This window comes from Bidens hawaiensis, unplaced genomic scaffold (genome assembly GCF_021521415.1).
Source record: "Bidens hawaiensis isolate Kalapana, Puna unplaced genomic scaffold, B.hawaiensis_p1.1 tig00051640_1, whole genome shotgun sequence".
Classification (NCBI taxonomy): domain Eukaryota; kingdom Viridiplantae; phylum Streptophyta; class Magnoliopsida; order Asterales; family Asteraceae; genus Bidens; species Bidens hawaiensis.
The window spans coordinates 27,048-54,849 of NW_027499281.1; the positions used below are offsets into that span (position 1 = coordinate 27,048).

General features: G+C 37.3%; 1 protein-coding gene across 1 annotated transcript; it reads right to left on the reverse strand.

Annotated features, from left to right (window-relative positions):
* Window positions 1–23,206: 23,206 nt before the first annotated feature.
* LOC143599246 (protein FAR-RED IMPAIRED RESPONSE 1-like) lies at window positions 23,207–23,717 on the reverse strand. The gene is made up of 2 exons (XM_077077241.1): window positions 23,312–23,717; window positions 23,207–23,235 (listed from the first exon to the last, which is right to left on the reverse strand). Exons 1-2 carry the CDS (start codon window positions 23,715–23,717, stop codon window positions 23,207–23,209), a joined length of 435 nt encoding a protein of 144 aa, XP_076933356.1.
* Between the last annotated feature and the right edge of the window lie 4,085 nt (window positions 23,718–27,802).

The following is a 27,802-nucleotide window of genomic DNA, read 5'->3' on the forward strand; positions in this document are numbered from 1 at the left end:
TGCTATACGCTCCAGACGAACTAGTTTTAGTCCGTTTCGGCCCTACTTCCGCATCATGGTCCGGCGCCACAAGCTCAACCCACTTGGAACACCTTTTCAACCTCTCCCACAACTTTAAATCGTCCCACGTCTTCACCGTCCCATACCTCCGCAAACACTCCTGCCTCCACTCTTCGACAGTGAAATTGTAAACCGCCAAATCATCACTGCCACTTGGTCTCATACGACCGGCGTTCCTGTTGAAAAGATTAGTAAACAAGCCGACAAATTTTCTGATTTCGGACCACCGACCCGAAATCATATCGGCGTTTCGCTCTGTACTCCCAACGAGCGTATAGAACGTCTCCCTAACATTTGTCCAAAAAACCTTGCTTTTTTGGTAGTCGGCTGCAAAATGAATAATTAAATTAGATTTCCAGTTAACTTTTTTATTTAACTTTTTTATTAAAAATCATTTTTAAAAACGTTAAAACAATTACCGCAACGCCGATCCTCAGAAATGACTATCCAAGCCCGACACAAGGCTTCCTTCTCATCCGATGACCACGGAGTGGTTTTCCGTTTCGTCCTCGGAGTCGAAGCCGGTCCCGGCCCGTCCGTTGCAAGTTGTTTTTTCCGGTGGACGCGTCTTCTTGCTCCCGTAGCATCACCGTGTGATTCTTGTGTCTCTGGAACAACAAAGTTAGAAGACGGTTGTATGTTGGATGGTTGAAAGCCGGATGTTTCTTGCGGCCCCGAATAAAACATCGGTTGGTCTGGTGACGACCATAAATCGTCGTTAATATAATCTGAATCTAGGTTTGGGTACCAATTTCCAGACATTTTTGGGTATTATATAGGAGTTTGGGATATTATATAAGGGTTTGTAAGGTGAAATTGTGTTTTGATATGGTTGAAATGGGAGTAATTTGGGGTATTATATAGAGGTTTTAAGGAATTTTTTTAAAAAAAATCGGAGCTCAACGGCTCTTTTGGGGAACCCACCAGCTTTTTCTCTCTCTTCTCCCGCGACCACACTCACGCCTGCCTGGGGGCTCGCGCTCGCGCCCCGTTCGCGTCCCGGTTCGCGCCCCGGTGGTGTGGGGTTAGCGCCTGGGGGCTCGAGCGGAGGGGCTCTCGCGCCCAGGTTAGCGCCCCACACCCCTCAGCCTAAACATGAAAATGTTTTTGGAAAGGATTTTGTCAGATTTTGAGAGCTTTATGTTTCAAGTATATGCACATTGAGATGTTACAATCAGTTACTACTGACTACCTTGCAAATCTACTAAAAGATCGGCGCACGTGCCCTTATCTAACACAAAGATCAAGTATGTCCTTAATTCTCATTAATTTAAAAAGATATAAATGTTGTTTTTTATAGGTAAAATGTTACGCAAATCATACATGTAAAAGAAAATGTTAGATCAAACTTCTTTATTATGTAAAAAAAGACTGTTTGTTTCCTAATAGTTGTTGGTGTATGAATTATGGTAGTGGATGGTGGTGGTGCAAGATGGTGATGGTGGTAGTAAAAGATGGTCGACAGTGGTGGTGGACGATGGTGGTATACGGTGGAGGTAACTAGGTGGTGGACGATGGTGGTGGCGGACGGTGCGTGGCAGACGGTGGTGGTAGAAGGCGGTGGTGGCGGGTAGTGAACAGTGGTGGTGGGTGGTGGATGGTGTTGGTGACGGACGATGGGCGGTAGGTGGTGGTGTACAGTGGGTGTTGGTAGGTGGTGGTGTTTAACACTCTGCAGACATTTGAAGATTTTAGAAGTGGATGAGCCAAGTATGCACCAAGAAGAGTCCTCCCAGACTTTTTTTAATGAAACGTAGTCGAAAAACATAATTCTGCAAATGGCAATGTCTGCGTGTGATCTGCGCAGCGCAGACAAAAGAGTCTGCGTAGACATTTCTTAGAAAAACAAAAGCACCTTAGTGAAAATGGAAGTTAATAGAAAAATACGATGATTACATGACGCTATGACAGAAGGGCGACTCAACCAATTTAATGGCCTATAACAGTGTAATAAATAAGGCTTTGTCGTAAAAAAAATTATTTTACTTTCGCTCCAAATAAACCAAGATGTTGTCATCATTTTTGGTAAACACGTAAGTAATTTAATTTTCACACCTTCCTATACCAAATTCAGTTTCACTGCTACAAAAACATATATAGCACCGGTCAAAAAAAAATATTTTACAAGGGTATGTAGGTCAAGTGTTGTATAAAATGTAATCCACCGATTTAAAAATAACAATTTTCTAAACCCGTTGCAAAAAGAAGAAATTAGAGTTGTTTATTGAACAAAAGTTTAAACAACGGTAAAAAAGAATGTTTTGCTTCACTACTACAAAAACATCTACTAGCGCCAGTCAAAAATTTATTTTACAGCGGTATGTAGGTCAGGCGTTGTATAAAATGTTATCCAACATTTTAAAATAACAATTTTCTAAATCCGCTGTAAACAAGAAGAAAATTAGAGTTGTTTATTGAACAAAAGTTTAAACAATGGTAAAAATTAATGTTTTACAACAATGTGAAGGTCAACTGTCATAAATTAATAAGAACAAAGTTAGCGTTATTTATTGAACAAAACTTTAAACAACGATGAAAACAAATGTTTTACAACGGCATGAATGTCAACCATTGTAAATAAGAGGAAAACTAGTGTTGTTTATTGAACCAAAGTTTAAACAACGGTTAAAGAAAACGTTTTACAATGGTGTGAAGTTCAACCGTTGTAAAAACAAGAAAACTAGCGTTGGTTCTCAGTTCCCTCCTTTTAAAATTTTATAAATTTCATCTCCCCACTTAACCTAATATATGGCTTTCCTAAATTCTCTCCCTCATTCTCTCTCTAAATCTACTCTTTAAATCACATGTGTGTTCATCGAATTTTGATTAAATTGAGGTATGCTTCATTGATTATGTTTGTAACTTCAGCTATGGTTTATGTGTGGCTTGATTTTGTTATGTTTAAGCTGTAGATTTCAGTTTACTTTATGTTTACCAATTGGAATATTTGATCCACCTTGGGTTTATCGTTATGTTGAGCTTGTTGATTATTTGATGTATTTGATTTTGTTTTGTAGTTACAAATCCATTCCATTATTGTCTACATTATCTAAACGTACATTTGCTAATTAAAGAAAGAAGCTTTTTATTTTACACTTTATTCTCCCACTTTTGGAGCTTTATTCATTTGGATAATTGATATTTAGAAAAGTGAGTGATATATATAATTTTTGGAAGTTTTTGAATGTGTAACGAAAGAAGCATAAAATTAATGGAAATTAAAATGTAGACCAAGTGTTTGATAATAAAAATATTAAATGAGGAGTATATATTATTACACCGTGTAAAGGGAATGTTAGTAATCAACATAATATGCTTTGAAAATAATGCTTTGAGTTATTGCATATTGTATACGGATTTTGAGAAAACAGGTTGAGCTTAGGAATAACTCAAAGCAGAAGAGAGTGAATGATGATTGATAAACATACCAAGAAATAACATGTAAGTGATTATAAACAACATTGAAACTGTTTTTAATGTTGTTCTAATCCAATACAATATGACTTTGTAAGCCATACAAAGTAGCTTTCACAAAAACTTAATTCTTGTTGTAGACAAACTAAATTTATTATGTATTATAGCTTTCATATATTATGTTTCTTCATAATGTTCTCTAACACTCTTTTAATTTTTGTTTCATATATAACTTATTATGGACACCAATTGCTAAGTGATCCATTTTTCACATATATTCTAGACTTGGTTTTCTTGTGTTGATAGATATTCTAATCTTATTACGTTTGGTAGAATTGATATATGTTGCTTTTATCTTTAGTTGGATCGAAGATGGACATAGTGTTACCAGAAGAAGGGAAGGAAATAAGGGTTTCTTGCTCAAACTGTTGAAGAATATGCGCATGCGATTTTTAATATTTTAAGGGTGTTATCCGAGAAACATTTCGAAAGAATGCAGGGAAGTATAAATAGCATTGTATATATACTGGTTTAGTTTTTATTTATGGCTTAGACTAATTTTGTATAAATTAGATTTTGGTTGCTGCAATGTGTTGCTTAATACAAATATAACTTTTATTTTATTTTTTTCAAAAAAAAGACGAATATGTAGAAGCTTTATTTTTTTGAATAATCAAAGAACCGTTGTTTTTGGGTGATAAAAGAACATTGTTTTTTTATATCATTTACAATGTTCTTTTCTATACTATTTTTAACACAATGAGGTGGTGCTTTTTGATATCATTTTATACCTGTTTCTAAACCGTTTAAATACATTTTGCAAACCAAGTTTAAACAGCTTTGAAACCATTATGTAAACCCCATTTAACCATTTTAAAATGGACCTTTTCTGTACCGTTTAAACCGTTTTAAATAGTCTTGATATCATTTAACCGTTTTAAAATGGAAAAAATGTGTGTTTTCTGGCAAAAAAAAAACATTTTTCCGGCGACCTGCAACAAACATCGTTAGGATTCTGTTAGTCGCGAACCGTTGGGGAAAAAATGCGTTAAAATATGGGATTGCCAACAGCCAATTTATTAGTTAGGATCGACAGCGACCAAAAGATGATAGTTGGGATTAATAAAAATCAATACACCAAATATATATTCACAAAAAAAAAAGACTATCATAAAACAGGGCTAAAAGCTATTATATAATAAAGAAGAGAAAACCTTTCGATCAGTGCGCTTTGCATATACCTCGTTACATTTAGTCTTTCGGATATGGCATTACTATTCTCTAATGTGCAATTTGATAAATGATGTAACTTCCTAAGTTTCGTTGGTAATTAAATAAAGGAATATTGATTTTAAATAATCTTACTATGCTCTATTCGTAAATATCAGTACCAATTTTGCACTTGCCTACTGGCAGTCCCAACTATTGGTATATTTGTTTTTAACGGGCCGCGAATAACGGATGACTAACTCCGTTAGTGATTTGCTGATGTGGCACGCCTAGTTGTCAAAAAATTGCTTATATGGCAGCTTACGTGGCTCAGTATAACAATTTTATTTCTCTATCTCTCTCTCTCTCTCTATCTCTCCCCTGCAATTCACCCACCACCACCACCACCACCCATCACCACCAAACCCTAGCCCTTTTCAGAAACTCGATTGCTTCTTTTCTTCTTCTTCCTCGATCGCCTTCCTCATTATTTCCGTCGTCTTGAAGAAGTCGACATCATAATCATCCCCTGAAGACACCAACTGATTCTTCTTCTTCTTCTTCTTCTTCTTCTTCTTCGGTGAACACCACAAGCAACCAATACTCCGTTGCACCAGTGACTCGCTTCTCGATGAATTAAACGAACCGGATCTAGAATTCGATTTCGATTTACCAATTGATGAATATTTAGGTTTCGAATCTCGATTTCTGTCGGAATATTCGGTGGATTTCTTCATATGCAAGTTGCATTTGTTTCGATCTCCGCTGGTGCAGGGAGGCGAATTTTTCGATAATTTCTTGTTAGGTGATCGAGGGCGGTGGCAGAGGGTGGGACGAAGGTTGCAGGTAGTGGCGGCAGAGGTGATTAACAGAGGTTGCAGGTGCCGGCGTAGAAGAAAGCTTGGAGCAGAGCCGGTTGTAGCAAGGAAGATCTATTGAAGCGGCGGTGGTGGCGGAAAGTCTGGTGTGGCGGTGGTGGCCGGTGGTGGAAGTGGGTGGCCATGAAGTGAAAAAGGTAGAGGAGCTGCAGATGGTGGAGGTAGAAGATGGATTTATTGAGATCTACGGTGATTCTCTTGCTTATGTTGTTGGGGTTGCCACCCTAAGTTGCCACAAAGCAATTTTTTTACAACTAGGCGTGCCACATCAGCAAATCACTAACGAAGTTAGTCATTCGTTAGTCGCAGCCCATTGAAAACAAATATACCAATAGTTGGGACTGCCAGCAAGAAGGTGCAAAATTTGGACTGATATTTACTAATAGGCCATAATTAAGATTATTTAAAACTAATATTCCTTAAATAAATAAGGTTCTAAATGAATTATAGAAGAAAATGTAATTATCTAAAGTATGAGAGGATTAAGTGTCATTAGATGAAAAGTTAAACATGAAACTGTACCCCCTTTCTATACATGTAGCCACCATCTCATTTATATCTTCACCTCTAACTCCTCCTTTACCCAAAATCCCGTTTTTGTGAGAACAACCCGCAAAGATCCGATGATTCCTGGAGATCTAACCGTCGGAACGGTCTCAAATTTTAACTGAGTGTTCATGATATATAATGAAGATTCCCACTGATCAGATCTTTGATCAGAGGTCAGGAAGTCCAGTTTTTATAAGCAAAAACGTAACAGTGAAAATGAAGTTTTACGGAAACTGTTTGGGTTTTCTGGCGATGGTGGCGGCGGATTTCGGCGGCGGCAGCAGGTGGATCTGGTAGATCTCAGCGACCCGGTCATATAGCCGCTTGAATCACTCAATTCCGAGTTCGTTTGATATGGTTTCGGGTTACTCGAGTGATTTCGAATATAAACCTCAAAGGTGTGTTTTTATTAAAAAGGCTTACTTTTCTTGTACGAAATTGCATGAAAATTGGTAGGATGATAGATCGGGGCACGATTAGTGATAAAGTAATGAACTTGTTAGCAAATGGTTTAGTTGGTTCGGTTCAGGTAAAACGAGTAGCTTTCGATTCGTTAAAAGGGCGGGTATACAAAATTGGTACAGCCCAAAACCCATAAAAAGGGGTAAAATCGGGTCTTAAGGAAGGGCCCCAGAGGAATATGGCTTTAAAATGGTTTACATGAGAATTGTTTTCATTAGAATGGTTTTCATGTGAATTGTTTTCATGAGAATGGTTTACATGAGAATTGTTTTCATGAGAATGGTTTCGATGCGAATTGTTTTCATGCGATGCGAATGGTTTGCATGCGACTGGTTTGCTCCCATGCAATGCGACTGGTTTACATTTATGCGATGCGACTGGTTTGTTCCCATGCGATGCGATTGGTTTGTTCCCATGCGATGCGATTCGTTAGGAACTTCACTAACCTAAAGAATGACAGGGTTAGAAATATTTAATTAATACTATACATTATTAAACAGATAGACGTGGGCAACTAAGGAGAAGTGTTACAATTAACTCTGAGAGGAACAACATCCAGGTGAGTTCAAGCCCCTTTCTCTGTGACGTTTTTCGGGACTGTGTGCATACTCCTATGTGATAGTTAATACACTTATCCTAAGTGATAAGTGTATGATATGTGTATGATTATTTATTGAATGTTATTATTGAAGGTTGTATGAATGTGCGTATATAAATATAATTATTATATATGCAATTGAAATATGTGTAAAGTATGCATGTATGATAGAGAACGTACGAAGTAAATGTATGGACGATTGATGGGACATGCATGGTTGTATGGTTAAGCGAAACAAAGGGACCAGACCCTATTAATATCTGAGATAGAAGGGACCAGACCCAAATATTATCTGAGATCGAGGAAGGAGGGACCAGACCCTAATAATATCTGAAATTGGAGGGACCAAACACTAATAATATCGGGTATTAGAGGGACCGGACCCTATTAATATATGAGATGGAAGGGACCAGACCCTGAAAATATCTGAGATAGAGGAACCAGACATTAATAATATCCGAGATAGAAGATGTATGATAGTTTACGGTATACCATAGGGATTTATGAAAGAAATTATGTAAGTATGTATGCATGTATGTAAAGTATGTATGAAAAAAGTAATAGTGAGTAAGGTACAAATACGTATCTTCGGACACGTATGAGTAAGGATATGAATGAATGCATGTTAATTGATTAACTAGAACTCACTCAGCGTAGTTGACTTTTAGTGTGCTCGCAGGTAAATAGGTTAAAGGAGCTGGATTGAGAAGGACACATGGTAGGGATTGAAAGGTTGTCATCTAAAGAAGAAAGATTATGACTTTTGATGTTATGTTAAGGACAATTTAACTTTTGATAAGACAAGATTTTGTGATTTGTAATATATTGGTTGATGTTTTTAGTATTTCCGTGAAAGTTTTAATTAACTTTGATATTAGAACTGTGTTTATGAGTAAATTCAGCATCTAATGTAAGGCATCGGGATCAGGGCCTTACAAATGATATGTTGGTAAGTTCTAAGAATTCATTTAAAAATAATAATATTAAAATAACTAAATAAAAAAGTCAAAACTATATATTCGTGCGAAGAGTAAGCAAAAAGTTAAGAATTGAAGCCAATGCCAAAACTATACATTTTACTATTTTAGGCACGGTGTTTTTCAAAAATAATATTGCCGGTTCCAAGACTTACAAAAAGTTGGTGCAAACCATTATCTTGACTACCTTGTGGTTCATATGAAGGCTATAATTGATAAATTTATGACTTTTAGGAGAAATGTAGAGCTTTGATTAAAATTATCATAAGGGGCTATTCTTTATCTTATTCCGAGTGATGATTGATATATTATTATATTATCCTATTCTCAAATTTGTATTTTATAAAATATAGTATCCATTACTAATATTACTATTTTTATCTATCTATTCCTATTACGACTACTTTAATTATTTTACTATCACTCATTTATTTATCTAATATAGTTTTATGTTTTTCCTTTTTGGCCTAAAGGTCTAGCGTTGAACTTGGTGTTCCTTTTAATTGGTCTTATGCATATGGTTTTCGAGCCCGGGGTCTCTCTGGAAGCAACCTCTTTATTATTTGGGATAGAGATACGGTTTGCCCACATCCCACCATTCCCAGACCCTGCTAACAGATTGGCTATTTGCGGGATTTCTACTAGGTATGGTGGTTGTTGTTGTTGTTGTGGCAATATAAACTCAAACTAGCTTTAGAAACCCGTGTATTACACGGAATAAGTTAATGTATAAATTATAATGAATAATTTAATATAAATAAAATGAAGATAATTAAGTCTTTTTATATTATGTAAGAAAATGTGTTATAGTTGCTTTATATCAATAAACGTATTTGAATTTTAAATCGAGAATGGGTTGTTCTACTATCGATATGCAATAATGAAGCAATGCCACATGAAGCAACATTTAAAACAATGAGACCTTTAGATCTGAAAGATGCAGCTAAAGTATTTCACAAAAATGTTTTACACTCCATACCTGGCCATAGACAAAAAAAAGACACCAGATTTTCCTTTTTGAACAGCTTTCATCCTTATAAACACACTGTTGTTCAACTATCACAATAATCATATACTAAATATAAAAAATGAAAAATTTGTCTATGACTTTAAAGACTTATTAAACATTGAATATTTGTAAAAAAAAATTAAGTTATTATAGTTTTCTTCAGTATGAAGATGTCTCAAAAATTAAATATTAGTGTACTCTTTAAACATAAACTATTTTATATACAATTTAATTTTTAAAAAATATCTTTATGACATGTAATTATTATATTAATATTTTTTATATTAAGTATGTTTACAATATAATTTATGACATTAGTAATTCAATTAATAGAGATTGACCAATTAATACCGGTATGTTGAATTTATAATCAATACTATATTTAGAACAAGGATATTTTTTTTTCGTTTCCATCAATAGAAGAGAAGTAATTTGGACGGGAATTTGATAATGAGAATTAACCTCAGAATGCCATGTGTCCAGAATTATTTTTTTTTTATTAGTATAGGTAGATGTCGCAAAGATCTTGAGGGAAATTAAAGCAAATTCCTCCATTTGGTGAAAAATATAGCTAAGCGCTTATCTTCTTAGATCATTCCCAATCCATTCCCTGCCATATATCCATATATATTGTAACATCCATTATTTTTACGTTTCGTTGTACCCGACCCGTACTATAATTCGGGTCTTGTTTTCATTAATAGAAGCTCATGTTCTTCATTTGTCATGTGTTGGTTTTGGTTACAATTTGTTTATAAGTATTTTAAAAATCAAGTTATAACAAGTTATGACCATTTATCAAACTTTAGGGGCTAGTTATGCAAAAACAAAACTGCAAGGAGTATTGTGTCAAAATCAGAACTGCTGACTCAGTCTGCAGCTACAACAGGTTCGTTTAAGCTCGTTTAACCTGATTTTCAGCTCGTTTATAATCCAAAATCTATCCTAAACATGTTATAATTCAAATTCAAGGTTCTAGATTGTTACTAAGTGAAATCCTATCTCAAAAAAATGATATATATACCGGATTTATCAAGTATTATCTTTAATTTTTGATAATTTTATCATTTATTCAAGTTTAAAGTGGGTTTATCTTCAAATCCATGATAAACACGAGTTGGAATTCGTTTCCTACATATATAAGACCTATATTTCGTTTATAACTTGCATCTAAACTCACAAATCCTCTTCTCATTCCCGAATTCAAGTTATTTCAAGTATTTTTCAAAGTTAACTTTCAAAGTCAAACGAGTCTAGGTTTAATTAATCAAGTTCTACTTCTAAATTCAGGGTAAGTTTGTATTTTTATGAATTGTTATGAACCCTAGAATGAAAGTCCTCAATCAATTCCATAAGAATTGAGGGATTTCATGTTCAATTTCCTTAAATTCATTCTAGGGTTTATGTTGGAAACTAATTTTGGGCTTTTCAGTTTACACTAAGAATTGACCCGAATTAGCTTCTGACTTTTCAATATTTTATGTTTATAATTAAGTTTTGGACAGGTTGGATTCGAATTCGATCTCATAACGACATTCGAACCGACTACGAACCGAACACTCTTTTAAAGTTCGTTTTCTTTAATTTTAAGTGTAAACTCATATTTTATTATTAATTGTGGTTCGTTTTGGTTTTAGTTTAACTTTGGAATATTTACCTAATTTTTAGGAAGTCATCAAGTTCGGTTTAGTCAGCTCATTTAAGTCGGGTTTTTTCATATTCTTATCTTCTTTCACTTGCCAATTTTTAAGGTGAGTAAATCTCAATGTTATTATTTCACATCATCAAATACAATTCTAATATGTGTGTTTCGTGTATTACTCAATTAATTGTTAACGTGAAAGGTGCTTATTTGTTTATGTTTTATTGTTGGTGGCCCCATCCTTATCCTCATCCTCATTAGTAAGATCTTACGTCATCCTAGTAGCTTGACCTAGTGTCCTAATGAACGAATTATTATTTGTATTGTTGCAATTTAATTATTGTAATTACGTTTCTGCATAAAAAATTGGTTTTTATTATTATATTTATTAAATTGTGTTTTTGCTCACCAACCTTGTATTGATAAAATTATTTTCATGCATGTTGCAGGTTATCCATCTTGGATAGTTGAAGATAAGCAAGTAGTTATCCTGGCTATCAAGAAAATAAACATTTATTTGAATTTGTTTTATTTTGGATAATGCTTTGTTTCGAATTATGTGATGTACTTGGATTATTTGAAATTAAATAATTGGTTATTGTCACTATATTAAGTGTCTTATGAGCTACTGTGCAATCAGTTACGTCCTAGCATTCCGCGGTAGGTTGAGGTGTGACATATATCATATAATTACACTAAGCCCGGCTCTTGGGGTGTGCCAAGTGGGCGACCGGCCGGGGCACGTTTTTTTCGAGGGGGGGGCACAATTTTTAAAAAAGTTCCCGATGTTATATATGTAAAATACTTGAATGTTTATACTCCCACTATTTTTATAACACTCAAACACCTTTTAGACCGATTTTTTTTAAAATTACCCAAAGACTTATAGGCTCACTCAAAATTGAAAAAGGCCAAGTACTTTAATTAATCAATATAAGTTAAATAAATAAATAAAAGAAACGTATAGGCGGGATAACAGCAAAGTCGACTTCGAACACCAGCAGTCACGGTAGCATTTGCATAAATGAGTTTTTCAAAATTATAGTTATTGAAATCTTATTTACGATCCACAATGCCCCAACAACTAGTTGGCGATGATAGTTATCGAGAACGGAACGTTAGAGAGCATAACTGTGAAGAATTGATTAACCAATTTGTTATCAAAAATGTTAGGAGAGCTTCACAAATCCATTAGCTGTTTATTTAGTATGTCATAAACTTATTCTAATACCATGATTTTGCTATTTGTTATATTTATCGTTATAACTTTAATCGGCGTATAAAAAAAATGTGTTTACATTACTTAGTACGTTAAGGTTTAAGGGGCATATTTTTTCGGCTCGGTCAGGGCACGTGAATTCTCAGAGCTGGCCCTGAATTACACTAAAAATCACTATTTTTCTATCTCCTGATTATTTAAATAATACTTTTATATATTTATCATTATCTTTTCTCGTTCCTCCACCCACAATCACTTTTAGAAAATATTAAAAAATTATACGGCAGTAAAACCTCAAATTTAACTTTCTCATATAACATTTTTTTCCCTTTCTACTCACAATCACTAATAACCATACCATATAATTTACAAATTCTTCTTACATAATTTTAGGACGGGCTAAGAATGCTATGGATAGATTAATTGGTGCTTTTAATATCGTTTTGTAAATTTCGTGCTTGTATCTTCTAACGTTTTGCTAGGGTTGTTTTGATTTATTAATATTTTACATTACCATTGAAAAAGGAATCTAACATCATGTAAATGTAAGATTGGAGGCAACTTCACCGAGAACGAAGATAACAATGACAATCTAAAACAATCTTTTGTCGTCATATTTTAAAGTTACAAAAAGATATGAACTTTCAAAAAAGGAAATTTTGGGGACAAATGCTGATTAATTTGTCTCGTGTCACTTTAATAAACCTTTTATTTATTAGTGGAAGTTTCTTTACTGTAATTTTAACTTTTGTTTATTGATTAAAAATAAAAATAAATTGATGGGATGTGATTTTTTTATTATAAAACTATATGTTAGTATCATATAATTATATAATATATAAAAAGTTAGGAAAATAGAATTTTAATTAACAATCTAAAACCTATTAGCCATAGCCTGCATGTAGTTTCTCTCTCCAATTATCCATGGAAATTCCTAGCTTTACTTTTGTTTCACTGGTAATTCTATTTCTATTCATATGATTATGAGATTATCATATATTACACTTAATTTTCACGCTTGAGAAGATATGTTTTCATGTATGCTCATTATCAACGTGAGCAAATTCGAGTGAAAGAAAAGTCTAAATTTATGATAATCATGTGTGGATTGTTTTAGACAACGAAGTGTCATTGGCAAAATTTCTATTATGAATTGTTTTCAATTAATAAATTATAGTTTGAACTATTAAACTTTAGACTATCTAAATATAAATATTAATTTATGTAGCTTTATATAGTAGTTTGTTTATTGTTCACTTAACTAGAAGTTTAAACTAGCAGACATGTTATATATGTAGTAGCAGTAAAACTCACTGTTATGTCATCAAGATGGGTGCTACATGCTATTATGAGAAGGAGAGGGGGGAATGTGCAGTTGGATGTCAAGGGTGGATGCCACATCCAATTCCAACCACTTAAAACATCTCACTCACATTTTTATATATAGATTAAATAAATAAATATTTATCAGATAAATTATTACGTGTTTTTATTGAAATGTTAGTTAATATCCTTCTGCCTATGTAATAACAATGTGATGGTTCTTTTTATTAAATAAAGCTCTCCACTCCGCGTAGTATAAGTTAAGCCATGGTAACATAAATGTACGTACGAATGTTTCAATAAATTTTCCAGTAAATAACCTTAATTTCTATATTTGATTGACCATCCTTGTCTGTAGAATAGTAGTTATCAAATATATTTATGGTTGTTTGTTAAGTCAATTTGGAATAATTCAAATAATATTTTTGATAGAATTAAATGGAAAATATACCCCACCTACATCTTAGATCCAATGCACAATTGCTTTTCATAACTGTATTCATGGGCCCATATTAATTGTCAACTTTGTCAATTTTGGGAGAAATGACACTCAATTATTGTTTAAAATATTACAATTTCATTTAAAGGAAAATACCGTGTAAAATGTAGTAAATAGTTCCAAGAATTTATTCTAGTTCCGTGTGTGATTTAGAAAATAACTAGTATTGATATCTTGCGTTACGGCGGGATAAAACTATTAGAAAAACTAATTTGCTTATGTCGGTTACTGTCTTTAACCTATTCAACCCTTTAGAAATAGGATTCAAAGAGGCTTAGAGCACATCATCGTTTATAAAACCCATTTACGTAAACGGGTTGTGTTTGGTTGAACATGACGGGTTCACACGTTACCTGGTTTATCCAATTACAGCCTTTAATCGTTCATAAACCATAAAAAATAGGAGGCAAAGAGGCTTAGAGAATATCGTCGCCTGTAAAACCTACTTACCTAAAGGGGACGTGCTTGGTTGAACCCAAAGGGTTAACACATTGACCGGTTTAACACAATTATAGTCTTTAATCCATTTAAACCATCAAAAATTGGAACTAAGAGGGCTTTGTTCGATTGCAACCTTTTTCCGACCATTTAGCACATGTATGCAAATTTTAATTTACTCTTTTACTAATTTGCTTAAATCACTATTGCACTACCCTCCTTTATATATATAGCATGGAGCTAATGTGACAATCTGTTCTTGAATCCTTCGACTTTGGAGGCACTTTTCTCTCACGGTTGCTTCTTCTCAATTGCTCGGTTCCATTTGTTGGTGCACTTCTATTAGACTTGTGGGTTGTTCTATTATGTTCACAACATATCTACTCAACAACGTAATAGAACCTGTTCAAATTGTTTATTTGTTTGTAGACTTGTAACGCTTTCAAGCAACATGAATCAATAAACACGGGTTGAAATATCAAAATAATTACTAAATTATATTAAAATCTTTAATGAACTTATAAACAAAAAATTTAAAAGGTTATATGATTAGGGTACGAGTTACGCTTTCATGTTATTTAATTTAATAATAATTTATTGATGTCTCATATAGCGTTTACAACTTCACATGACATAAATTTCCACATTTAGATGTTTTGTGATTAGGCCTATGGGTATAACTTAATGGCCAAGGGCCTTAAAGTTGAGTTGGCAAGGTTAATGAGTAGCATATCACTTCCTTCATGGATTAAAGGGCTTTAAATGTAAGGTAGGTTAAAATGTTAACGAGCTTTAAAATCCTCTTCACAAACAACCACAATAATTTAAGAATCAATTTAGCATTAAATAAACGGAGGTAAATGGGGGTTAAACAATTTCCTTAGGGGTGAGGTGGAGTGAAATTGGGTAAAAATAAGTGATGTGGTGGCTATATGAAGTTAAGAAACTTGAATATATACCTCATGGCCTTAATGCCCAATGGCGTTAAAGTTGAGTTGGCAAGGTTAACGAGTGGCATACCACTCCCTTCATGGGTTAAGAGGCTTTAAATGCAAGGTGGATTAAAATGTTAATGGGCCTTAAAATCCTCTTCACACACAACCAATTTTTTTTTTGAAAGGTAAATTTCATTCAACCACGAAAACGACACTTGCTAGTCCTCAAAGCAAGGACCCCCCAAGGGAAACCAAGTTACATCAAACCAATAGGACAAGTACACCAATCATTCCAATCTAAATGTTTATGTCTCGACCTATTTGTAATCCAAAAATAAGAAGTCGATTTGATCTTGGTCACCACCTCGATAGCTTTGATATTTTTCCTTTGAAAGATCCGCTTGTTTCTAGCAATCCATATGCACCAAAGGGTCGTTAAAATGATACCATGCATCACCCGTTTCTCATACTTCCCCATTTTAAAAGCCTTTAACAAGCATAAGAAGATTACGGACGTCGAAAGCAAAATAGGATTCAACCGACACCAAGCTGAAATCCTAGACCAAACCTCTGCTGCGAAAATACATCCAGTAAAGATGTGGCTCGAAGATTTCTGGTTCGACTCGCAAAACGGGCAAGAGTCATCCGAAAAAACCATCCCTCTTTTAGTAAGAGCATCTTTCGTAGGAATCCTATCTTATAGTTTAAACAATTTTCTTAGGATGATATTAAGAATCAATTTAGTATTAAATAAAAAGAGATAAATTAAGGTTTAAACAATTTTCTTAGAATGATATGGAATGAAATTATGGCTATGTGGAGTTAGCTTCATCCATTCCATTCTATAGAGGGACCGCTTATGTCAGTTGTCACACCATTATTACGAACTTAAGTTGACCCAAATTCTAAACGCCCATAAGGCCCATTCACTAGTAACATACTAACATTCCTAATAATATTACGAATGTCCAGGTGGTCTTTTCAATCATAATTCAACACAATCAATGTCAAAGGGGTTCATTACCGTTTGATAAATAAGAGGATTCATATGGATTTTCTAGGGATACCGCCACGTATAAGGCTATTACGCGGCATATTGAGCGGTACCATCAATTTTGTCTTATTATGATTTTTTTTATTATTTTTTTATTATTATTGTTATTGTTATTTATTATTATTATCATTTTACATTATTTAATTATTTATTTATTTATTTAATATTTAATATTATTTCGGTAAAAGCAATTAACACATATATATACCAAAAATCATTGTTATATTGATAAACTCTACAAATAAAAGAAAATAAGACAACTAGAACATAAAAATCTACTACATGAAGTCGTCCATGTTCATGCCCAAGCCGTCGTCGTGGCCCCTGAACGCCGCGCCAACGTCGGCGTCGTCCTCTCCCCTAGGCCTAGGCCCTAAACCGTCTGCGGCACCCATGTCGTCGCCCCTTCCGCGTCTCACGCCAGACGTGCTCGCCTCGTGGTCAAAACTGGGGGTGGCGGTGGTACGGTGTATTGCTGTCCAGACAGCTCCGCTACCCGACTGCTAACAAGCCAGTCGATCTAGCGCGACATCTGCCGCATCCCCAACTCAATCGCCTCCAACCTAGCGTCGGTGGCGGGACCCAGACGTACCGCACGATATGTGCGTTGAACGTGTTGCGTCGGCCCCTAACAACAAAACAACAGAAATACGTTTAATACAAAGACGAATTAAAAGAAACAATAAAACGACAATATATTAAAACATACCTGAGATGCGCCCGGATCCTCACGTCCATCACCACCGTCGTCCGAATCCCCGCCGGCCCCCTCCCCCGCATCGACAGGCTCATGGACAAGCTCCACCTCCGGTGCCGCGATCGGAGGAGGCTCGACTAAAGGCACCGGGACGTAAGGCTCACGTACCCCCGACCCGGCCACCAGTCGGTCGTACGGGCCGTTGGGCCCGTGGAACGAACGCACAATGTGCATGCTACCGCAACGGCTGCGGTCCAGCGGGCTCGGAGGGGTGGCCTCATTACGCAGGCCGTCCACTCGGTCTCCATAGCCCAGAGATATCGCAAGCTGGGTGACGTACCCGCCACCCATTAAGGACCCTCGTGCCTGCCTGAACTGGTAGGCGACAAAATAGTCTGCAAACCCCCTAGCGAGGTTGCAATGGGTGTGGGTCAGCAGACACCTAAAAAAAACAGGTCACGTAGGCTGCAGTGCTCCGCGCCCTGATTGCGACCCGCGATAGATGTCGCAATCAGCCTGTGTAATATAAGATAATATAATTTAGTAACAATAATAATAATAATATTATATAATATAATATAAAATTATATTATATATTATTATTAATATATATTACATTATATTAAATAATACAATACATTTTAAGAACTTACCGGTGCAGCGGGTCCCTAATAGCCGAGACCTTGGACTTGGTGTCCAAGACCCTATCCCCGAAATCATGATCGCTGATGGCCCTCCACCATACCCGCAGGTCGTCCTCCGGCATATGGTGGATGCTCTCCGTGTATATGGGGCCTCTCACCTCCTCCGCGGTGTATAAGCCCTGAGCAACCGCCAACTCCTCCATGGAGAAATGGACGTCCTCCCCGAACATGCTGAAGGAAACCTCCGACCGTGTCGTAACGGCGTCTGGCACCCTCATCCGAGTCTCTGGCGTACCAGATGCACAGGGCCTGCAATAATATAATATAATATAATATAAAAAATATTATATTATATTATATTATATTATATTATATTATATTATATTATATTATATTATATTATATTATTATTATATTAAAAACATAATAACGTGGAGAAAACATACGTAACGTGTATGGTGGAGTGAACCTCCAGTGTCAGCTCCCGGTGCGCTGATAGAGGCATACTGAAGCACCGGGCATATCCTGTCCGACGTACTCCGCCACCCGCTAGTGAGCGTCACAAGACTCCAAAAACGACCAGGATATAATCGTGTTGGGAAACGGGAACATCTGGCGTAGGCGAGTGTATCGTCTGTGGGCGTCAGAACCCTCAATGAACTGCAAATGAAGGTAGGTGACCAACTCGGCGTTACCCGGTGGGGATCCCCGGCCCTGCCCCTGGCCCCGGCCCTGCCACATCTCCTCCTCCTCCTCGAGCTCCATCTGAATATGGTCGTCCCCAAACTATAATAATAACAAATAATAATAATAATAAATAATACTAATAATAATAACAATAATAATAATAATAAATAACAAACATTTAAAAAAAATTATATCAGAGGCGGCGTATAGGGCCATACGCCGCCACTAACCTTCCCTGCAAACCGACGGCCAGACTCCGGCCATATTACGGCCGGACTCCGGCCGACGGTTTCAACCAACCTAACAACAGCATCATCATCATCTTAACATAATCATCATCATGTTCGGATGCTCGGATGCTCGGGAGAGGGATTTCGAAATTTGAAATAAAGGGGGCGTCTGATCAGACAGGACCTTATAAGGGACCTGATACGCCGCGTATAGATCTATACGCCGCGTATTAGTCTTTTTTTTAATATTATTATTTCCTTATTTATTATTATTTATGTATGTATATGTGTGTGTGTGTGTCTACATACATCCATTGATACAGTTTTTTCTATAAGTTGTCTAGATCTACGTTAGAGGGTTCCCTTCACCAACCCGTGCGTATCTGTTCGTACTCCTCCATACGTTGTCCGTACAGTGTTTTCCATTCGAGGGCCGTTGGTACGGCGCTTCTTTCCCAATTAAGGTTCGGCGTAGGCATTGGGAAATCTCCTACCAGTTTGATATATATCCAGTGATCACCTCCCCAGTTAGCGATGCCTATAACCATTGGATCTGGAATCAAGTCAGGACCGATTCTCAATGGGAAGTAAGATTCGGTCTGATTGCCAGCTAGGTTAACTAACACACACCCGTATGTATGAGCAGCCACGTGCCCGTGACCGGGTATGCTGAACCAACGACTCGGTGGCACCGGTTTGACCGTGTTGGAGTACGGAATGCTGGAATGAACCCAGCCGTACAATCTTTCATCCTCTTTGCTGAACATCGCCCTCCACCACCCTTTGTTGGTTTCCAGATCGTTCTGCATTGCCCACCTTATATCCGGCCAGAGTTTCTCATGTATCCCCAAACCCACAGCGATTAATCGGAAACCGCAGTTACCGTCTGGAAGCCTCCAAAATAGAGATTTTGAATTTAAATGCTAAATTTGAAAGAGCTGAACTTAATTTCAAAAAATTCGAGGGTTCCAGTAAAGTAGTTAGTTTAATGATTGATAATCAGTTATGGTGGAAGGAAAAGGAAGGTAAGGGCATAGGATATAGTCGGGTACCCCCACCTTACAATGACAACTATGTTTTAACTTCCTGTCACCAAAGAACAGGAAGAAAAGGTAAAGGGCATGAAGTACAGTAAACAAGATAAGAATGACAAGTCTGATCCTGTGAATGCGTCCACTTCAGGAGTGAACGATTCTAATGTGTTTGCTTCATGTGCAGAGAAAGTAATTGTTGACGAATGGACTGATGAGGATGATGACTCTTGTGTTTCGTTTAATAAAGACATTAATTCTGATGTTTCTTAAAAACTGTCTGTTTTGAATTCTGTTAGTTCAACAAGGATCCTCTCTTTTTTCGGGTGACTTATTTTTAGATCTCCCTGGAATAGCAGATATGAGCTTCGCGAAAAAACTTTTCTTCTGATTAGGGTCATCAATGGACGACAGCGTATCGTTGATTTCACACATATCTGCTTCGTAGTCTGGCTCTTCGTTTGGCGGATAGACTGGATCAAAATTAAGCCTCCTCTAGAACGGGTCAACATCCTTTATTGGGATACACGTGTTGTTAACTATGTATCCCTTAATCCAACAAGCACATGGTAGACCCGAAGACAAATACAAATGGTGGTCGCATGAAGCGCCCCCATCATGCATCTTGTGTATCAAGTCATACTCATTCAAAAGTAGACCCAGAGCGTGAATCGACACACTGTTAATTAGCTTCTTCAACCAGACATGTTGTTGATGTCCTTGCATGACCTTGGAACGTGAGTCGTGAAAAGATTTGCCGATCTCTTTCATCTGTGAGTTGACCATTTTAAGGATGTGCCTGGAAATTGTGTCGAGCGAGTTGTTGCTTCCATTGAGGTACCTTTTCAGATATTCGTGCTGGCTCTCAACTTGGTTCGTCGTAGTTTCGCCGTTCGTCGATACAGCATGCTACAAACTTGTGTCTGTATAGATCCAGCCAGCTGTTGCGAATGTATTGCCAGACCTCTGAAAAATAACGGGAAACGTTATTAAGATATACGTTTAGGCTATTAAAAACTATCATCCGGTACGAATGACTCACCTGCTCTATCGTCCTGTATCAAATGACGCTCCATGTTGATGCGACGGTTTTCGTAGTTTTGTATCGTCGGAGACTGATACAGGACCTTCCACCAGTACGCAAAGTCCGTCCCCATATCCGTCCTATATAGGCCCTTAAATTTTCTCCTTATATTCTCGGATATGTGCCACCTGCATAAATATTTGGTGGCATTAGGGAAGACCGCGTCGCAGGCGTTCATGAGGGCCTGGTCCGCGTCAGTCAGGATCACGCGTGGCTCCATGCAGTCATCGAGCATTTGTTTAAGTTTCTCCAGAGCCCAGGTGAAGTTCCTCTGCCGTTCCCTGATAACAAACGCGGTGGCTATACAACACGACTTTGATGTCGACGTGTTGGGTCATATTTTGTGGTTTATGCTTTGAATATTGGGCTACACTATGTAAACCGAAATCAAGGGATTTCGGTGGGCTTTGCATGTATTGGGCCTAGGTTGGTAGTCTATATATAGGATGCATGTTTACATTTGTAGGGTTGCTAGTTGGTTCGAGAGTAAGCTCAAGAGGGTTCGTTCATTGTTATCTTTTGTTCGTGTAAGTGGTTCATTCACTTGTGTTTTTGGCCGTCTAAGAGCCGTTCTAGACGAGTTTGTATTGATAGTGCTTAAGCACCCGACGTATAATAATACGTGTGTTTTGAAGCCATTCTTGTGTTCTACGTGCTTGTGTTTACTTGTGTTCTTGAATCATCTAGTGTTGGAATTCCGCACCAACATCTAGATTGTTGATATCATAATTGTAGTGATCCAGATTCGGGACTTACAATTGGTATCAGATCCTTAGACCTATTCAGGCTCGTTATTGTGATATCAACGGATTCAAGATCTAAGTGTTAGGTGGTTTGGTTGTATTTCCGGCGAACTGTTGATCGGAGAAGAGAAAGGATTGTTTTTGGTGAAAGATTGACTTTGTTTTGGAAACAAACCAAATTCCACTAAACACGGGAGTTTGTTACATTCAAAATCCAACTGGATCTCTAGTTTTCGGCCAAGGAAATCGGTTCTCAATTAGATTTAAGGGTTCTCGGCCTTTAAACAAAGGTTTTCGGCTTAAAATCAGTATTTTCGGCCAAGGAATAGTGTTCTCGGTGGTTCAGGATCAAGATTCTTGGTTCTCAGTCAAGATTCGTTGTTCTCGGTCAACACTCGCACTCGGTTCTCGATCAAAGCTTGTTTCCGGTCACAGCAAATTAAGGAACTTCAATTCGCATTCATGGCATTCACTCCTCCCAGCTCATCTGAGGTAAGCTTTCAACCATGTTCTCTAGATTTTGTTGATAAAATTAATTTATACAAACTCCACAATGATAACTTGCTTAGAGACATGGAAAGAGTAAAATCAGAGAACTTTAAAATTAAGAAAAATGAAAAATCCTTCTTAGCTAAAATAGAAGCAAATCAAAAGGATCTTTCTAAGCTTAAATTTGAATTCAGCATAAAGTGTTGTCACCACCTAGATGCCAAGCAGGAAATTGCAGAATTAACCGCTAAACTGGAAGCCTCCAAAATAGAGATTTTGAATTTAAATGCTAAATTTGAAAGAGCTGAACTTGATTTCAAAAAATTTGAGGGTTCCAGTAAAGTAGTTAGTTTAATGATTGATAATCAGTTATGGTGGAAGGAAAAGGAAGGTGAGGGCATAGGATATAGTCGGGTACCCCCACCTTACAATGACAACTATGTTCAACTTCCTGTCACCAAAGAACAGGAAGAAAAGGTACAGGGCATGAAGTACGGTAAACAAGATAAGAATGACAAGTCTGATCCTGTGAATGCATCCACTTCAGGAGTGAACGATTCTAACGTGTTTGCTTCATGTGCAGAGAAAGTAATTGTTGAAGAATGGACTGACGAGGATGATGAATCTTGTGTTTCGTTTAATAAAGACCCTAATTCTAATGTTTCTTTAAAACTGCCTGTTTTGAATTCTGTTATTTCGAAAAGGATCCTTTCTTTTTTCGGGTGACTTCTTTTTAGATCTCCCTGGAATAGCATATATGAGTTTCGCAAAAAAACTTTTCTTCTGATTAGGGTCATCTATGGACGACAGCGTATCGTTGATTTCACACATATCTGCTTCGTAGTCTGGCTCTTCGAGTTCGGCGGATAGACTGGATCAAAATTAAGCCTCCTCTAGAATGGGTCAACATCCTATATTGGGATACATGTGTCGTTAACTATGTATCCCTTAATCCGACAAGCACATGGTAGACCCGAAGATGAATACAAATGGTGGTCGCATGAAGCGCCCCCATCATGCATCTTGTGTATCAAGTCATACTCATTCAAAAGTAGACCCAGAGCGTGAATCGACACCCTGTTAATTAGCTTCTTCAACCAGACATGTTGTTGATGTCCTTGCATGACCTTGGAACGGGAGTCGTGAAAAGATTTGCCGATCTCTTTCATCTGCGAGTTGACCATTTTAAGGATGTGCCTGGAAATTGTGTCAAGCGAGTTGTTGCTTCCATTGAGGTACCTTTTCATATATGCGTGCTGGCTCTCAACTCGGTTCGTCGTAGTTTCGCCATTCGTCGATACAGCATGCTACAAACTTGTGTCTGTATGGATCCAGCTAGCTGTTGCGAATGTATTGCCAGACCTCTGAAAAATAAAGGGAAACGTTATTAAGATATATGTTTAGGCTATTAAAAACTATCATCCGGTATGAAGGACTCACCTGCTCTATCGTCCTGTATCAAATGACGCTCCATGTTGATGCGACAGTTTTCGTAGTTCTGTATCGTCGGAGACTGATACAGGACCTTCCACCAATACGCAAAGTCCGTCCCCATATCCGTCCTATATAGGCCCTTAAATTTTCTCCTTATATTCTCGGATATGTGCCACCTGCATAAATTTTTGGTGGCATTAGGGAAGACCGGGTCGCAGGCTTTCATGAGGGCCTGGTCCGCGTCAGTCAGGATCACGCGTGGCTCCATGCAGTCGTCGAGCATTTTTTTAAGTTTCTCCAGAGCCCAGGTGAAGTTCCTCTGCCGTTCCCTGATAACAAACGCGGTGGCGATACAACACGACTTTGATGTCGACGTCACACCAATAAACTGAACTAACGGCCAGTCGTACATGTTGGTGTTGTACGTCGTGTCAATCATCAACACCTCGGTGAACGCACGCCACTTCTTACGCGACTTATTATGACATTAGAAAATTTCCTCCATCCGGTCGTCGGTATCACTCTCCCGGGTATAGAACGTGAAACCGTTGCCTGCGAGAAAGTTTTCCAGCGCCTGCATTGGATGAAATAAAACTTTAGTAAATATTACAAGCACGGAAAATACACATTAAAACTACAAATGTTTTGAACTACCTTCATAGGGGTGTCGCCTAGTAGCCCATCTCTCCTAATCTTGGCGGTGAGGTTGTATATATCTTTTATTACAGGTTGCACACCGGAAAAATTTTTCGCGGAGGGCTGCTTCGATTTGTTGCGACTTACCGCCGGTCCTGTGTAAACTCTCAATCATATCCAGCTGGTCGCTGTTCATTTTTCTAAAAGACGCACACCCCTCCTCGAATTCAACGGGATCGTAGTTGTGAGTCTCGTTTACCACTTGAACCCTCCAATAGGCACCCCTCGAGTCGTACCTGCCCAGGATCTTAAACGGACAGCATTTTTTTATGCTGCCGGTACATCTCATCGTCGCCTTTATTTTGGGTTCACCCCCATGATTGCATGCAAGGTCCACAGCGTTTTTCCTTGACCGCTGGACCACAAAAACAAACCCATGCTCCCGTCCTCTAATTTTTACCCATTTCTCCAGCTCCTCGCGGCTCTCAAAAATCTGACACAGTGTTACGCTATTTACTAAGCCGTTTATTAAATAACATACAAATAAATAATATTAACTTAAACAAAACACACGGTGTCTTACAGCATCTGTTTTATACGAAACCTTCACTTCACGTATGTAGTCGTCATCGTACTCATCTTCATTATTTGGGTTTGGCCCGGCATGATCGTTTCACCCGTGGTGCGATGAAGACTCGGTTTCATAAAAAGGATCATTTGCTACTGGTGGCTGGTACGATGACGAAGCCTGACCTCCATAATCCGACCTGGCGACAGGTGACGGGTACGCCGACTGACTACCGTAATCTGACACGAAGTACTCCTACAATACATAAATTAGAAATTCAAACAACAGTGCTAGTTATAATAATAAATAATAATAACAGCTATAACGAAACCTGGTTCAAGTTTGGCAAGCCCGGTGAGCCAGTGTTACCATAAAATTGTTCGGGCTGACAATAAGATTGTTGGGGCTGGGTATCATACCCGACATACTCCTGACAAAACGTAATGTAGCATGTGTTAGTAAAAAAAACCTAACAAATTCATACTAAATAAATATATAACGAAACCTGGTTCAAGTCGGGTAACCACGACGTGCCAGGCTGATCGTTAGCGGCGTAACCCGGCTCCTCCTCCGGAAATAAATGGTTAAACCAAGACATTCTGGGTATATACAGTACAAATGTTATGCTGTTTTTTGGTTGAACATCGAGACACACATGCCTTTATAATAGAGAAAGGAAAGGAGGGGAAGGGAGGGGAGCTGGGCTCCAATAATTCAGCAAAAGCAATACGCCGTGTATAGATCTATACGCGGCGTATAAGGTACGAGTTGACAACCTAGCCTTGCTTTTGCAGGGCAGGTTGTCATAAACTAATACGCCGCGTATAGGTCTATACGCGACGTATTAGGGGCTTTTCTAGAAAAACCCACCATTTTGTCTTATTATGTTTATTGTTTTTTTTCTTTTTTTTTCTTTTCTTTTTTTTGTTATTTATAATTATTTTTATTAATATTATTTTATTTATGAATAACATATTACCATTCAGAATTCGGCAAAGGGCGCTCAGTAGCAGGACTTATCTGGGAAAACTGACATTGCGAGGCGACCTTCCAATTTATTGGCTGATGCCGTTATGGACAACTTGATAAGTTACAGCGACTACCTTGGGAAAAACTAACAGTGTCAAACGAACCCTTTCTTGGATGCTTTCGGTATCGGCATCTCAAATCCGACTCTTTGATGTCTTCAAACTCCAGCTGTCTTGAACTTCGGCCACCACCGACAACGGTAGTTGTGTTCACTCAATGCATATCAGTCGTCAATAAGCTTAAGCCTAGGCTTCTTATTACTTTAATGTTTAGTTGTGGGTATTGTAAGTTGATCATCTTGTGTATTCTAAAAGATTTATCGGCTTATATATACACAGACATATATATAGTAGACGTGCGATATAAGAATTCATTGCTCCGACATAACCAACACCAGATCGAGATATTGGTTTGATGAGTTTGAATCTCTCAGATCTGCGGTATCGACTAACGGCAGCGATAACAGGAGCCCATACTTTGGACAGAGAAGTGGAAATTCAGTCATTGCTCCAACATAATGAGCACCAGCCTGAGATATTAGCTCGGACTTACCTGAACCGGTTGACACGTATGCTGACGTGGATTTAGGTTCGGTGTTGACGCTGACATTAACGCGTTTGCTTACAGCTTTCGTTATCGCCGGCATAATACACAATGAAAACACAAACTCAAACAACAATCCATACAACAGCAATTCTCTTCATAGTAATGTCTGTTCTTCATGTTTTGTACTCTATTGAGTGACAGTAGAGAAAAATAATGAAGAGAATTGCTATTGTATGGATTGTTGTTTGAGTTTGTGCCTTCATTGTGTATTATGCCGGAGATAACGAAAGCTTTAAGCAAACGTGTTAATGTCATCGTCAACACCGAACCTAAATCCACGCCAGCATACGTGCCAACCTGTTCAGGTAAGTCCTAACTAATATCTCAATCCGTTGCTCGTTATGTTGGAGCAATGACCGAATTCCACTTCTCTTTCCAAAGTATGGGCTCCGGTTATCGCTGCCGTTAGCGAATACCGCGGATCTGAGAGATTCAAACTTATCAAACTAATATCTCGATCTGGTGCTGGTTATGTCCGAGCAATGAATTTTTATACCGCACATCTACTATATATATGTATGTGTATACTAGTGGGAACCCGCGCGATGCTGCGGTGTCGACAATTTGCAACGCCGTACTCATTTTTGTTAGTTTATAATCCTCTCGTGATATTCTGTAAAGTTGTGGCGAAAATTACCAATGCGTTGCTACTTTGAATGGCCAAAACTATTCGTACACTTTTTGTATGACCTAGATGAGCTAAACGCACTTTAATACTTCAAAACATTTATTTACTACACCAAAACACGAACAATTTAGTTAGGCGGCTATTTACAACCTAAAGTTGGCATTCGAGCAATAAAAATCAGGAAGTTACTTTTATGCAGTAAAAGTACATTAAAAGTACATTAAACGTGCGGCTCTTTGGAACCAATTCCGGCCAGAAACATTCTCTAAAATCAATAGCAACAAAGCTACCCACAAATGATAGTTTGGCCAATTTTGACTTAAATGCCAACCATCTTAAAAAAGCCAACCCTCCCAAAACTACAGACGAAACATGCGATATAAGAGATGAAGCATCTAGTTCTTGTTTAGATTTAGAATTTGATCAGCCATAATTGATAAGGGAAAGCATGCATCTTGAAAACATAGTATTGACTTTGACTTTTTAAATGATAAAAAATCGAATTTATTGACTAACTGATGTAAGAAAATAAATCTGAGTGGCAATGTTCAGATGCAATCTTCTGAACTATGCGTCCGCTCACATATATGCTCCAGTTAAATAACAAATTTGATGCCAAACATTTGCAGCCTTGATATAGTTATATTATAAGCATAAAGTTTCAGTCGTTTTATAAACATGTATTGTTACATAAGAAATCCTCACACATACTTTCATTTTATAAACATATATTGTTACATAAGAAATCCTCACATGTCTTTCACTATACCTATCAGATGTTCTAACAAGACATGAATCTAAAAAAAATTGAGAGCCTTCATTTGGACAATTATTTTCCATTGTCAAAGTTGATAGCCATCATTTGAAACTCACATTCCTGCATATCAAACGCTATCTAAGGCTTCTCAAATTTTCTTGGTAATTAAATAATTCAAAAATAAATTATATTATTTGAAAGTAACAATTCAATTCAATTCATATATTAATGTTAATAATAATAATTATGATTGTAACACTCTAATAATTTTAA